This window comes from Eleutherodactylus coqui, chromosome 4 (assembly GCF_035609145.1).
Source record: "Eleutherodactylus coqui strain aEleCoq1 chromosome 4, aEleCoq1.hap1, whole genome shotgun sequence".
Taxonomy (NCBI): domain Eukaryota; kingdom Metazoa; phylum Chordata; class Amphibia; order Anura; family Eleutherodactylidae; genus Eleutherodactylus; species Eleutherodactylus coqui.
In genome coordinates, this window is record NC_089840.1 from 116,526,499 (window position 1) to 116,541,648 (window position 15,150).

A 15,150-nucleotide genomic window follows, 5' to 3' on the forward strand; every position below is an offset into this window, starting at 1 on the left:
AAATCGATGACTCGCAAGCAAATTCAATGAGATGATGTTTGTAAACATAACTGGACACACAAAAATGGGAAAGGAAAAAGCAAGTCAATGAGTTAAGAAAAGGTAGAAGGTTTAACAATGAACGGTGATAATAGTTGCTATCTGGAGTGGTGAATATAAGTATGTGGATGGAAATGGGCATAAGTTGTATTGTGTTTGTCATTGGATAGCCTATTCTGAACAAAATATGTAAAAACCGCGGTACATAAGAGTTTTTCTTATATATATACTTTGTTCAATATGGGAAGTCCTATGTACAGTAAATACAATCCCAGTTTCTACTTCACATGAGATACTTATCAGTCTGTGTATGAGTGAATGAAAACCCCAGTGAGTGTGAGTTTGTGTATTAATGAAGGGCCCGTATGAGAGTTAGATTGTGTTATATGGTGTGTACTGTCCGGTGGCTAGAAATGAAATGAGGCAAGAAAGACCAAACGCTGAGCCAGGCCACAGGGGGTGGAGCTAGGTGATGTAAGGAGATGGGAAGTAAGAACAATAGGAAGAGGTCTTGCTCCACCCTCAACACAGACCAGCCTAGGAGAGAAGTGTGTCTCCATTTAAGTGGATGTTGGTATATATATGTATATTGTGGTAATGTATAGAGGGAAGGTCACTCTTAGACTCCATGTTAAGTCTCTCACTTGAACAAATGTAGGTGACCAAAGGAGGGGCATCTAATTTTATTCCTGAGGGTAGTTGTGTGAGATAATAGTCCAGGATTACCACAGTATATTTATATATAGGTTCATGGAGTATGGGGAGAATTTAAATAATTTAAAATTATTGAGCTGTATTTAATTTGAATATTATTGAATTAAGATACTAAAATGAGATAATTGTGTACTTGAGACACCTGATAAGTACTTTAGTCAAATAAATAGCAAAAGTTCTATTTTAGAGTGTATCTCATTTTCAGTTAACAACAGTATTTTAAAATTTTTAATGACAGAATTTGAATATATCCCAAATGGTATCAGGGATACCAGTCCCTTAGTAAACCAGTAATTAACCATCATTGGTGCAGTTGTTATGGTCATAGATTGTAATAATATTTCCTCTCCTGTTTGCAGTACGTTTTCCTGCAGGTACCAGAGATGGTGTGGGGCCCCTTAATATCACGCTTCCGCAAGGGGTCATAAAATACTGTATAGAGTGCAAACTAAACATCTTTCAGCTTCCAGACTATGTATGAGACTGCCCTGCTAGCACCCTCACATATCGCAATCAAGAGGGGTAGAGTTCCAAATGATGTTTCATGTCTTTTACTGAATTTAGAAGGTTGAGAGGAGGGGCAGCAGGCGCAGACCATGACATTAAATAGCAAGCACATGATTGTATGGTTGTAGAAACACGAATGAAAAGGGAAAATAGGGTCCTAACAATAATGTTGTAACTGCCATGATTAATGTAAATCTTGAGTTTTACCCATAGATAGTTCCAAATATCGACGAAATGGACAAGTAAAACAGGCTATGCAGTGGTAACCGACAGAAAGAGGTAATTGTACAAAAACCACTCTTTCCCTCCTGAGACACTCAGTTACTCAGGAAATAGAGGTGATGGCGCTCACTGAAATATGTAAGCTGGCTGCAGGTAAGACTGTTTGTGTCTGCACCGACATAAGGTACACATTTGGAATCGTACACGATTTCACATCTATGTGGCACAGTGGGAGTTTCATGGGGTCCTTGAGTAAGCCAATCCAGAACGCAGAAGCAGTGTCTTTGTTCTACAAGTTTTTAGCTCTTTCCGCACAGGTGACTTATCATCAAGTCCAGGCTTATGCCACAGAGACAACCACTGAGGCTGGAAGGAACCAGAGAGTAGGCACCACAGTAGCCTGACTTCCCTTGAATGAGGTAACGGCTGGTAACCTGCTTGCACCTGAAACAGGTGTAGATATTTCTCTGTTGCTTGAATTACAGGAACAGGCCTCAAAAGAAGAAAAAGGAGGAGTGGAAAAGCGAGCGGAATGCTACTGGGGTCTGGCAGAAAGGTAAATGCCTGTGCCTCCCCTGCACACTGTACTCCATGATGTCACACCTGATCCCTGAGCTAACCCATTCATCCAAGGAGGTAATGTGTGGTATGGTGTCTTCTGCTTGGCTTACCCCAGGGTTCAACACTGCTGCAATAGGGTTTGTACACGGGTGCATGATATGCGCCCATTACAATCCAGGCCAATTGGTCAAGGTACCTTCTCGATGCGAGCCAGACTATCTGTATCAGTGACTGCAAAATGATAGCATACAGCTACCACAGGTAGGTGTTTGGAGTTGTTGGTTTGCATAGACCTCTTTTCATGTTATTTGGAGGCGTGGCTTGAGAAAAAAAAAATAATAATAATTTTTACACGCCAAAAATATGACCTAAGAATATGTATTATGAAAGTAATTTTGAATATTTAGGTACACCAGAAGTAATAATAAATAATAAAGGTAAACATTTTATTAGTCATCTACTTGGTTAGTCTTGCCCCAGGGGGCCCAAAAACTCCCCGACACAGTACTCAACAGCCTTAGCATCGGTACTACAGCATTGGATTCCACCGGATACTCAAGTTGTATTACTGCAGTATGTGGATGACCTACTACTTTGTGCCCCCTCAGAAGTAGTGTGTTGGAAAGCTTCTGTTTCCCTACTCTGTTTCTTGGCAGAGAATGGATGTAAGGTATCAAAAACAAAATTGCAATGCGTGAAAACCCAAGTCATCTTTTTGGGTCATTGTATTTCAGAAGGGGCCCGTCATCTCACTGAAACAAGGAAAGAAGCGGTAAAGAATATTCCCATACCTACAAATCTTGGGAAGCTTCGGACATTCCTGGGTCTTGTGTCATACTGCAGGCTTTGGATTCGTTCAGCTTCCCAGATGATGCAACCGCTATATGAGTGTCTATCATAAAAGCCTTTCCAACTTACACAAGACGCAGTAGACAATTTTCATTCCTTAAAGTTGGCCATTGTCTCAGCACCAGCATTGGGTACTCCAAACTACGAAAAACGTTTTTTTTTTTTCCTGTATTGTACAGAGATTGCTGGACATGGTACGGCAGTTTTAACGCAGCATCATGGTCAGCAAAAGCGTCCAGTTGCCTACTATTCTGCAAGGCTTGATCCAGTAGCGAGGGGGGCTCCTTCCTGTGTCAGAGTCATAGCGGCAGTACAATTGCTGCTTAATAAAGCATCTGAGATTGTACTCACCTATGACATCATTGTTTACACTGCCCATGATGTATATGCCATCCTGAACCAAGTTCAACCACGTCACATATCAATGGCCAGGCAGTTGCGTTTACAATGTGCTTTATTGCTTCCGCCAAATGTCACCTTAAAACGATGTACCACTCTGAATCCAGCTACATTACTTCCGTTGGATTCAGGGGGGGGGGGGGGGGGGGAATATAGAGAATACCCTCTTTTTTTTAAATCTTTGGATGAAGGCAGGCAGGATGACATCTTACATCCTCATGATTGTATAGCATTAATGGCACAAGAAACTGTTGGGTTTGAACACGTGAATAGCCCTAGGAGCATCGATAGTGAGAGTTTGGGGCTTGGCAGTATACAACGGTCGAGTAATAAATGGAATAGCGTGTGACATGGCCAAGGCTCTAAAATGCTACCTCCCAAGCCCTTGATTCACTACTTTTAGACGTAAAAGAAATACGAAAAGCCACCTTGCAAAATAGAGCCACTATTGACTATATGTTGTTAGCATTAAATCATCATTGTGAAGAATTTGAAGGTATGTGCTGCTTTAACCTGACAGATAATTCCGAGTCTATACATAAAAACATCCAGGATATTCGAAAAATTGTGCAAACCCTTAAGCAAGACAAGGACAAAGGTTGGTTTGATTGGCTTTTTGGCTCATGGTTTAGCATGTCCTGGATCCGACATTTCTTGGGAATTATATGTAGTTTAACAATTTTTTGTATTTCAGTATGCTGCTGCCTTCAATGTGTGCCCACTTTGTTTGCTCTATGTACCGGTTGGGCTACTCAAATCAACAGAAATATCAGGGGGGAGGTACACCTTTTAAGAACTGTCCATCCGCAATATTGACAAATAGAAACAGGATGTAAAATGTTGTGAGATATTTACCTTGTCATGGATTATCACTAGCTGTAGGAAGGGATTATATTAGGAGACAGGGAAAGGGCCCAGGCGTGGGGTGTCACCCTTGCGGGAGGCAGCCTCATGGCGAAGGTGACAGCCAGGGTCCCCTGTAGGTGGTAGGGAAAGGCCCGAGAACACAAATAGGAAGGAAAAACCATCCATGACAACAAAAATATTCACAAAAAAAAAAAAAGAGGGAATTGTGAGCGGAATGAAAAGTTCCATGATATTATTGTCTGATGTGTATATATAAATATATATATATATATATATATATATATATATATATATATATATATATATGCATGTTTTAATATTTGACGTATTGAACGAATATAAAATATGGAACATTTGAAGGAAACATTTGGAAGCTGCTAATCGTTCATTAATAGAACTTGAAGATCAAACCATGATATGTCAAAATGCATATTCCAGCCCTAAATTGTATGTTTATTTTTATGTTTCTTGATCACATTATGAAATAGTGATATGATGGCTACAAATAGCCAAAGGGTGGATTGTGGTGCAAATATAATTGGCTATTTGTAGCCCTCCATTTTGTCCTTCATCCTCCATTTTGTATTTTCTTTTATTCTCTATTCTGCATAGTAGTAATACGTAGATATAACTCGTCAAACTGAAAAGTGACAGGTACCACGCCCCCTGTCACTTTCCGCCCCTTATGTTGCTGTGTCAGCTGTGCTCCTTCTGGTGTATAACAGTGTATAACTCGTCAAAATCAGCCTAAGTTATTATGCCGTCCCTTTCGTTCAGTGAAACTTAGATTTCTGTCCCTTATCTTAATGCGGTATCTGCTTCCCTTCTGGAAGCTGGGAGCTGAACTTTCGTTCAGTGAAACTTAGCATGGGATAGCAGAATTGTCAGGTACCTGTCACTTTCCGCCCCTTATGTTGCTGTGTCAGCTGTGCTCCTTCTGGTTCAGTCTAAGTTGTTATGCCGTCCCTTTCGTTCAGTGAAACTTAGATTTCTGTCCCTTATCTTAATGCGGTATCTGCTTCCCTTCTGGAAGCTGGGAGCTGAACTTTCGTTCAGTGAAACTTAGCATGGGATAGCAGAATTGTCAGGTACCTGTCACTTTCCGCCCCTTATGTTGCTGTGTCAGCTGTGCTCCTTCTGGTTCAGTCTAAGTTGTTATGCCGTCCCTTTCGTTCAGTGAAACTTAGATTTCTGTCCCTTATCTTAATGCGGTATCTGCTTCCCTTCTGGAAGCTGGGAGCTGAACTTTCGTTCAGTGAAACTTAGCATGGGATAGCAGAATTGTCAGTCCTATGACGTGTCAATCATGATATACTCTGCGGAGCAGAGTATATTCTGAATATGTCCGGATTTATCTACATCCGAAGCCTATTACGATTATGTCCGGCTTTACCTACAGCTGATATTGAGTATATTATGAGACTTTATCTACAGTCTCTTATTTCATGAAGTTATCTATCTCCATACATCCCCAGCCTTTTAGCCCCCCACCTACATCCCCAGCCTTTTAGCCCCCCACCTTTTTTTGTTTTCACAACAAGAGAGAGAGAACGCAGGAGACTGATGCAAAGTTTTAAAAAGCTTTATTGAGTACACGTGCGAATACATAAATGAAAAAAAGTTATAGAAATAATATATATAATTATTACACAATGAGCTTTAACACGGATATAGTCGCATTTTTTACAGTGATTTACAAATTTAACCAAGCAGTTTGAAGCATTGGTAGACTCCTCTTTTTAGGCAGCAAGGTGGCCTGTGTCCCACTTGGCGGTGTGGAAGGATAAGGGAGGCTTTTCCTCTGCAGGGTAGCGTGTGGGGAATCGACGTTCAGGTCCATTTTCAGCGCCTGGAGAATTTCTCTAGTGCCGTGGCTGCCAATGACCGTAGAAGGCATATTAATCTCGGCCATCGATCGCATAAAAGCGTCCCAACCCAGAGGGTGATTTTTCTTGGTAGCGCTATGGCTCTGCGTAGCATGACGGATCAGGTCCAATATGTTGGACCCTTGAACGGGTTGCCCTTTGTATACGAACTCCTCCTTAGCATTCCACGCTGTAATATCGCCATTCTGCGATAACCTGTTTAGCAAAAGTTCTGCATTTTTTCTGAAACGGGGATTGACATGATTTACAATTTCATGAACAGCATTTCTATTAACAGGTTCGGCATTTGACAATTGCTGATGACCAGTATCACTCGGAGTTACAATGTTTAACGTTGTTAGCTCTTTTGCAGCCTGTTTAGCATGAACCAAGTATCTTTGTAAAACAGCGGTGTATTTTTTAATTTTCACATCATCCGGTAGGTCGCTACGCTGTAAAACTGAGTTAATCTCGTCATCAAGGCGATGAATAGCAGCCTGTCGTATGTCAGGGGTTGTAGGAACACTTTGCCTTATTTTGTTCAGTTCGTGTTTAGGAACCAAATACATTTTCTCCGCATGCTCCATTATCGGTTGGCAAGTAGACTCGTAATTATCGGTATTGCAAAACCCAAGAGTGAACCTATAAAACCGCCGGCCTGATTGACTATACGCCTCTTTTTCTTTACGGTCAGGGTTTTATCACCCAAACGTCTTATAGCGCTGCGCCATTTTTTTAACGCGCTTCTTTGGCGTTCTTTTAGGGGTATACGACCTTTTAAAATGTTTAAAGCGATCTCCGCTATGGCTGTAACTAAATCATTGCTAGCGTTGCGTAAAATAGATTTTCTGACGTTGGGTTTAGCTTTCACCAGCCTTTTTAAGAGACTCCAATTACGACGGATTCTCTCAGACATCTTTTCACCAGAATGCACGGGGGATAAAATAGGGTGCAAGACGGTGTACTCACTTTTTAGAGGTGATTTTTTTGTGAATATACACAGCTGGTAAGGCTGGTGGAAACAAGCCCGTTCTCAAGCGCAGCTCCTCCGGCGTATTACCCCTTAAATCTACCAGCAAATACCCATAAGGCTCGCGTGTCGCATCCTCAAAGGCTTCTAAGAAGAAGCGCGTCTTTCCGGGGTACATCTGTCTCGCTAGTGTGACAATTTGCAATACATCACGAGGGGATCTGAAGAGAATCAAATACTTTGCATTTAAATTTATCGTTCGGCTTTTCTTACCTTGACAGAACACATTCTGCACAAGATATAAAATGCTGAGATTTCTGTGATGTACATACTTGGTAAATGCTTTTTCTATTTCGCTGTTTTCACTAGCGATCTCCATAAGATCATCAACAACGGTCAAATTTACCTTGTCGGGCGGAAATAAGTCATCATCTATAAATGTCTTCGGAAGGCCCTCGATAAATCTGATGATAGGGAAAGAAGCAGACAGTTCATCATACAGTTTTTGCCAGCAGGAGTAATACCACACAATGTTTTGGGGCTTGTGTGATATATGTGTTTCGGCATTATGTAACAACTGCTTTACAAAGTAACTTTTCCCAGAGTTAGAGGGTCCGGCTAAAATACACGAGAAGGGGTGTTGCAAACGTGTATCCATTATTTCAGCGCTAATAACCGAGATGTTATATTGTAAATTCGTCTAATAATCGCCTCCTCACTCGGTTTTGTACTTTGTGTAGTGCACCTGCGCCAGAGACCCGATGCTTCTTATTTCTTACAAAGCCTGGTCAGGAAAAGAAGCAGACGAGTCATGATACAGATTCAGCCAACATACATAAATTCAAACGATATTACAGGAACTGAATAGAATGTGTCAGACGTCCGTCTGACATATGAGCTAATAGCCGAAAGGCAATGTCGTAAAATCATCTAACAAGTATCTCTTTGTGTAAACACATCTTTGTGTTTTGCGCAACGGCCTTGTTTCAATATCCCAGTATTTCTTATTTCTCACAATCCCAGGCTGTTCTATGTGAATAGATTTCTGCGTTTCAGGGGAGGAATTGTGCTGATAATCCAAAACTAGATCTTTTAGGCTGTCAAAATTTACATGTTGCGTGTTAGCAACGTTTAGAGTTATGCCTTTAACTTTTAAGACGGTTTTACCCGTGTTCAGCTTGTAGCCGTAGGTTTTAGGCCCCGCAGACACAAACTCTGTGATGTATGTGTCATCGGGTATCTCGCTGGTTAGCTCACCCAGGTAATCGCCTAACGGCGGATTCCACTCGCCTTCTCGATGCACAAAAATGACCGAGTCTGTGTCGTGATAAAGACACCTCTCCTGCAGTCGGTCCAGAATAGAGTACAATTCTAGTCTGGCGTAAGCGGTTGTGAAACAAGCTATAAAAATGTTTGTGTTTTTGTTGATTTTGTGATGTTCTTTTGTGTATTTCCAGGTGATGTTGGCTGTCTCGTCATCAATAAAATTCAAACCTGAAATCTCATAGTAGGGGAGAAACACGTACTCAAAAAGCTCGTTGGGATTAGTCACGATGCTGGTACACGGAAGGTCAGGTTTCTGGGCAAATTTACCCCACAAGGAGTTAAGGAAAAGTTTGGAGATTTGCCTTTTAGCGGAATTCACAACCACATTGTCAGGCTGTAATTGCACACCTTCTTTTTCAAGAAAGGCGGCGATGTATTCGCTTTTCTTGACATCATCCGTACACCAGCTTGGGTAACCAGAGGCCTCCTGTTTGTCCCTAAGATGTAACTTAATGTAGGGTGCAAACAGATCATCCGAGGTTCTAGGAAAATGCCAGATTTCGTAGATGTGTACTATCCTGTACCCTTTCTCTACGGCCATCTCTAGCTCTATCGTACACCAAGTACCGACAATAGCGCGGTCCTCCTCACTGTGTGTGCAGGGTTCTACCTGTGTGTTTAGAGCGCATCTGTAACAGAGGGGGAACATCAACTTCTTGTTCATTTTCACAGGCAATACCGGGAAAAATAAATCTCTGGGCGGATATACTTTAACTTTTGCAAGGCCAAAGTAATTTTTGATGTAACCAAAATCTTTATAAATGATCTCAGGGTGTCCTACAGGATATGTTTTTGTTTTGTTGACAAAGGGGTACAGACTGGTGAAATCGTAGTAATTTATCATCTCCCCAGCAGCCTGCTTGTGATAGAGCTTTATGGCGTTAGTTCTCCCGCCATAGAGGGCATCACGCGGTTCTAGCGGAACTGGGAACTGCATTTTGAGAAGAAATGATTGAAGCTGTGGTTCCTTTTCAACCATTTCCTTCCACTCATGCTCCCACAAGACGCGCACTGTAAAACCGCATTGTTGTAAGAAACGTTTCTTGGCTAGAAAAGTGTGATACAGCTGGCTGTATGTGGTCTTAGTGAGTTTGTTTACATCCTTTTCATTGTAACAAGAGGGGCATCCGTGAAAATGACACCCCTCAAATTCAAAAGCGACGTGCTGACCGTTAACAAACGCATAGCCGTCCAAAAAATAGCGGCCCACCTGTTTTTCACCTCCTCTCAGAGCGTGTTGAATGTCAATGTTTTCTGTGTGAGACACGTACATGAGCCACTGAATAGCGGGTGTCGAGTAACGTTTTTTTGTTTTGTGATAATTATCAGCAGGTACAATGGCTATAGTGTCTTTTGGAAGGAATTTAAACATGTACATAGCCATACACACAGATGCCAGAGTGATGAGCTGAAAAGGATCAACACATATCGTCGTCGGAACCTTTTTGCGCCGCTCCGTACAGTATTTTAAAACAGTCTTTTTAGTCATTTCCATGACTCGATCTCTGAAAAGTTCGCATGCTTGTCTCAAAACAGCAACATCTTTTTTGCAATAATTCTTTAGCTCTGCTTTAAAATCAAAAACAACATCTTTTTGCGACTCATACCATTCCATAAACTCCTTTTTCTCATCAGACATCATGTATTCTACCCCATAATATTTAACACCAGGTAGGGGTCCGACATAATTTTGATTTTCCTCAGTGTTGAAAAAGTGTGGGAAGTGTCCCTTGGAATCAGAAAAGCCCATAGCTTGCGGCAACTTGCTAAGTTTCATGGGTATGAAACTCAGCGAGTCTATGAACCTCAAGTTCATATCAGGCACTGTCACACACAAAAGCCGACCTCCTTGACTAATCAGCTTTACACGTATTCGTTCTCGGATCAACTGCTTAACGATAAAATATGCATCATATCTACCAGCATTGTGGGCGATAAAGGTGTAGCCTGCAAACTTGCCACTGGCAAAGAACTGGACAAAGTCACGAGTGCACGTTTTACCCTCGAACTCCCAAGAGTTCTGACCGTACAAGGTCGTCGCAAAAATGAAATTCGCTATATGCAAACCCGTATCCTGTGAACATTCAAAATCGTAAAAAATATACCGTTCGTTTTTCTTAGGCGGTTTGTAGCGCTGCATGTAGCACAGATGTCTATCAAATTTTTGCAACGGGGCACGACAAACGTGGCAGCACAGCCCCTTACATTTATGACCATCATCACTGTTGGGCACAAATCGATAACAACGATCACAAAATGTTTTAACTCTGCAAAACGTAAAATCAATCGCGGCCAACTTCTCATGCCGTAATAAACATTCGCTCGAGCGACAAAATACACGACAGTTGGGACAGCGATACTGTTGCCCGATACTGTCAGCGCAATCATTTTTTTGGCATGCTGTACAAAAATGCTGGCAAGAATGGTTATTCTTGTGGTGGTAAACTGAATTACAATGATCACAAAAATATTGTTCCCCAATAAAGCTTTTGATGTTTGTAATTCCGTAGTAATGTTTATCATGATACAAAATATACACAGTTTTACCCGCGGACACGGAGCCTGTGTGATAATAGCGCCAATCACCATCGCTATGATACAGAATTTTGATAGATATGTTCAGGTATCTCTCAAAAGCATCTACATCACTAAAACTGACCAGCTGGTTTTCAGGGATTCCAAGAGCAGCGTGTAGCTGCTTAGCACGTGCCAATAAATCACCATCAGCAGCAGGAGCAGCTGCCCCCACCTCCAGCATTGCGTACAGACTAGCAGCCAAACATAGGTTTGAATCATAATTGTTAAAGTCATACAACCAGCGCTTTTTCTGTTTGATGATCTTTGTGTAAAGTATCGAATTCAAGCGCCTGCGACGAGTCACACCACCTCTCCTATTTTTTATTATTGTGACAACCAGATGCAAACAATCGCCGGATAAACATTCTGCATTACTTTGAAGTGCTGAAGCCACAGCGCTTAAAAAGCTCTCCACATTAAAATCATCCCTGAGCTGCTTTTTGGAATAAACCGTATCCAGAGAACTGCCACCATTCAGACTTAGATGTATGTAGTCGCCGGGCTGAATATCAGTCCGTATTCTATTGAACAAAGACTCAACAGCACCATGAATGGCCCTCATAGCATCGGTAAATGACTGTATACGGTCTAAATTCACAAACCTGAAATGCTCTACATGCTCAATGCCCCTGAACCTTGAAAGTTCGCGGCGTCTATGAAAAAAAGACTCTAAAAAAACCGACGCAGCACCAGGCTGATCAACAACTACATCGGGCTCATGATGTTCAGGCAGTTGTGAATGTTGCAGAGTGTCTGCATCCTGTCTCTGTGTTGTGTTGTGTCGTGTAGACTTTCTACTTTTTCTACGGTCTATGGACATCCTAGCTGTGTGGAGCATTTTTATAGCTTTTTTAACAACCCGTGATCTGTGAAAGCCAAGACGTTTGTTTTTGTTACATTTTTTCAATCCAGAGCCTGTCATTGACAGTCATGAGGAGCCACTTGCGTGCTTTCTCACTAATTCAGTCAATTCTCGCTTTAAAGCAAATATTTCTGGACCTCTGCGAGAGTCTGGCTCGGAGGTCAAAAGCTTCTGAGCCCTTTCGTGTACAGCTTTCAAGGATGCTGCTATCCCACCAATCTGAAAGGCCATATGGTGTATGCTAGCAAATTCATTCCCTATAGCTGCAGACCAATACCTCTCTGAATTGACAATGGTTTTATCATCGTGCGTTTTTTGTCTTTTACCCTCTGTGTTTTCAAGAGCTGCCCCCCTCTTTCTACGACTAACAGTGTTAGTGAGTGATCCAGATAGATTTTGCGGTGTATCAGGCCCCACAGCGCTATGACCGGGCAGCATATTTGCACCTATTGCTGTGATGTTTTTGGGAGCTATGCTTCTCTTTCTACGTGTTTTAGGGGCAGTGGGTGCTGTGTCTAGTGTTTGTTGTGTATCACATGTAGGTATGCTATGACAGTCCCGTATATCGTTTGAATTTAAGGCATGCGGCTTACCAACGCTTCTGTCGCTATTCGGGCATTCAACCATCGCAGAAACTGCTGAGAGAGCTTCGTATCCACCACTCCCATCTTGACGGGTTAACGGTCCTAGTCCAAGATTTATGCGTGCAAAAGAAGCTGTATTATAATCCTCTCTGACACCTCCATTTTGCGGCTTTAATGGAGGTGGTCTCGGTTTGCAGCGACCAGCAGAAGTTGTGTTGTATTCCACAGATAGAGATTGGTCTTCATCTAGCTCTGAAATCGGTAATAGCGAGTCGTATCTTGGCCGGCCATTTTGAGGCTTAAACACGCTGAGCTCCGGGTTGACACGCGTCGCTGAAGGATTGGCATATCTAGGCACTGGCTGTATTAACTCAGATGCGGGTGTTGGATTATAGTTCATCAGCGATGCAGTATCTATATATAAAAAAAAAAAAGAAAAAGTGTCGGAATGAGTAAAACATAATCCGTCAATATACGTTCTAAGTTACCTATTACGCAGCGTATTAGCAACAAGCGTATAGCCTGACTCAACGCCATAGATTACATCGCTAAACAAGGGTTAATAATGCGCAGCAGAGCCATGTTTGATGCCGCTTAACACAGCTAACGCGTACTAAAAGTTACCCAGACTACAGCAATGCATGGCAGCATGTATATTTACGCAGCGATGTACTAAAAAGCTAATCAGACTACATCTATGCGTATTAACGTGTGTATTTACAAGTATTTAAATATGTTTAATCGCTTAACTTACGCCATTGCGGTATAATGCTAGGGGCGTCAGGCCTGTGCTTTTTTGCCGGGATATTTTCTTTATTCGCCTGCGTTCCAGGATTCATCCAATTTTTCACATGGTCCGACATTTCACAGGCTTTAGAGACTTGGGTGTCTTTAGCATCTTCTGGTGCAATTGACATCTCTGTAGAAAAAAGCAATTTAGTTTCTACATCTACACGTTTGCAAATATGGACAAAGGCCTTAATTATATAAATCATACCCCCGAGTGTGATATCTAGAATGTCAGCAACTGCAGAACATTCTTCAGAACTCGTAGGAAACAGTTCAGCCAGAACGTCAGCGCCCAAATTCTGGATATCGTATAGATCCGCTTAAACATTGAAAAAAAAAAAAAGTGAAAATGATCAGAAATGCGTATAAATAACGTGATTTATAAAAAGAAAAAATTAAATACAGTTTTACCTTGTTCGGCTTCAGTATACAGATTTGCCAGAAGATGTTGCGTATCGTTACCTTGAGCGTCCATCTGAAATTAAAAAAGAACTTTCTGTGAATATTTCTATAATGCACGTCAAAATCTCTTTAGTTATATTAAAATAAAAGAAATATAAACAAATAAAAAAATACAGGAGATATTTACCTTTGAGCTGAGGGAGAGAGAGAGATATCAGAGAGCTTCTGTGTGAGGCTGTTAGATGCTGTTATGACATCGCTGTTTCAATTGTCCTTTTAAAGAGCTTCGCGCGGGAAAATGGTCAACCACCTAGCTATCTATGCTAACTAGTAACAGCTGTGTCAATCTGCCAAAAACCTGCTATGTCATTAGTTTTTAGCCACTAAAGAAATTTGTAGAGTCGAGTTGTTAGCTGCCAAAAACCTGCTATGTCATTCGTTTTTAGCCACTAATGACATTTGTAGACTCGACTTGTTAGCTATCAGTAACCTGCTATGTTATTCGTTTTTATCCACTAAAGACATTTGTAGAGGAGGATTTCATAGAAGCCTTCTTTGGTGTAGCTTGATTAACTTCCAATTCATGTGGTAAAGTTCCTCTTGATGTTTATCACACACAGGGCATCTGTTTTTTTCCTCTGACCCTGTGTTTTTCCCTGGACTTTTGAAAAGCTGGACTTTCTTTAGATTTATTACCCTAAACCAGTATGGATTCTAGAAGCTCTGAAGACATTTTACGCAGAAGATATTTTAATCCCACAAAGCCTGGCTCATTCGGTGGAATTGATAAGCTATGCAAGCATATTAATGGTGTGAAACGCCGACATGTTGCCCAGTGGCTAACAGCGCAAAATACTTACAGTCTTCATAGAGCGGCCAGAAAGAAATTTGTAAGAAATAAAATAATTGTATCAGATATCGACTATCAGTGGCAAGCTGACCTCGTAAGCTTAATACAATATTCTAAAGAAAACAATGGCTTAAAATATATTTTAACAGTTATAGATGCGCTATCAAAATATGCGTGGTGCGTAGGTTTATCAGACAAATCAGGAAGCAGTGTCGCGAAAGCCTTCGAGCTGATATTTGAAAATGATGGCCGTGTCCCCCAAAAACTTCATACAGACCTCGGAAGGGAATTTGTGAACCGCCCCATGAAACAGCTTTGTAGTTCCTACAGTATACATCATTTCTATACGACTAACTCCGTAAAGGCCGCATTGATTGAACGTTTTAACCGGACTTTAAAAACACGAATGTGGCGATACCTCACACAGCGTAACACTTTTCGTTATATCGACATATTACCTGATCTTGTATTCAGTTATAACCGAACTTATCATCGTACTATTCAGTGCCGTCCAGTGGATGTAACGAAAAATAACTCTTTAAGAATATGGCGAAATGTCTACAGCGATATTCTGAACTCGAGGCATGACAACCCTTCATTAAATATTGGAGATCATGTACGAATTTCTCAATATAAAGGAACATTTGCGAAAGGTTATGAGCAATCATTCACGGATGAAATTTTTGTAGTCAAATCTATTAATACGCGGTTTCAAAAACCACTCTATAAACTAGCCGACCTGAGCGGTGATCCTATAGAGGGAACAT

The 15,150-nt window shown here is 41.3% G+C and overlaps 1 protein-coding gene across 1 annotated transcript; it reads right to left on the minus strand.

Annotated features, from left to right (window-relative positions):
* Positions 1 to 6,988: 6,988 nt before the first annotated feature.
* LOC136626525 (uncharacterized) lies at positions 6,989 to 13,624 on the minus strand. The gene is made up of 7 exons (XM_066601579.1): positions 13,543 to 13,624; positions 13,340 to 13,450; positions 13,097 to 13,261; positions 12,352 to 12,756; positions 7,705 to 7,777; positions 7,267 to 7,457; positions 6,989 to 7,179 (listed from the first exon to the last, which is right to left on the minus strand). Exons 1-7 carry the CDS (start codon positions 13,604 to 13,606, stop codon positions 6,989 to 6,991), a joined length of 1,200 nt encoding a protein of 399 aa, XP_066457676.1. The 5' UTR covers positions 13,607 to 13,624.
* Positions 13,625 to 15,150: the final 1,526 nt, after the last annotated feature.

Excerpts from the sequence above, each read along its gene's own strand:
- LOC136626525 (XM_066601579.1), bottom strand. The coding sequence starts at position 13,606 with ATGGACGCTCAAGGTAACGATACGCAACATCTTCTGGCAAATCTGTAT. Across the intron at positions 12,757-13,096 it reads TAGCATTATACCGCAATGGC|ATACTGCATCGCTGATGAAC; the intron begins GTAAGTTAAGCG and ends TTTTATATATAG. Across the intron at positions 7,180-7,266 it reads GCAGAATGTGTTCTGTCAAG|CGAGACAGATGTACCCCGGA; the intron begins GTAAGAAAAGCC and ends TTGTCACACTAG.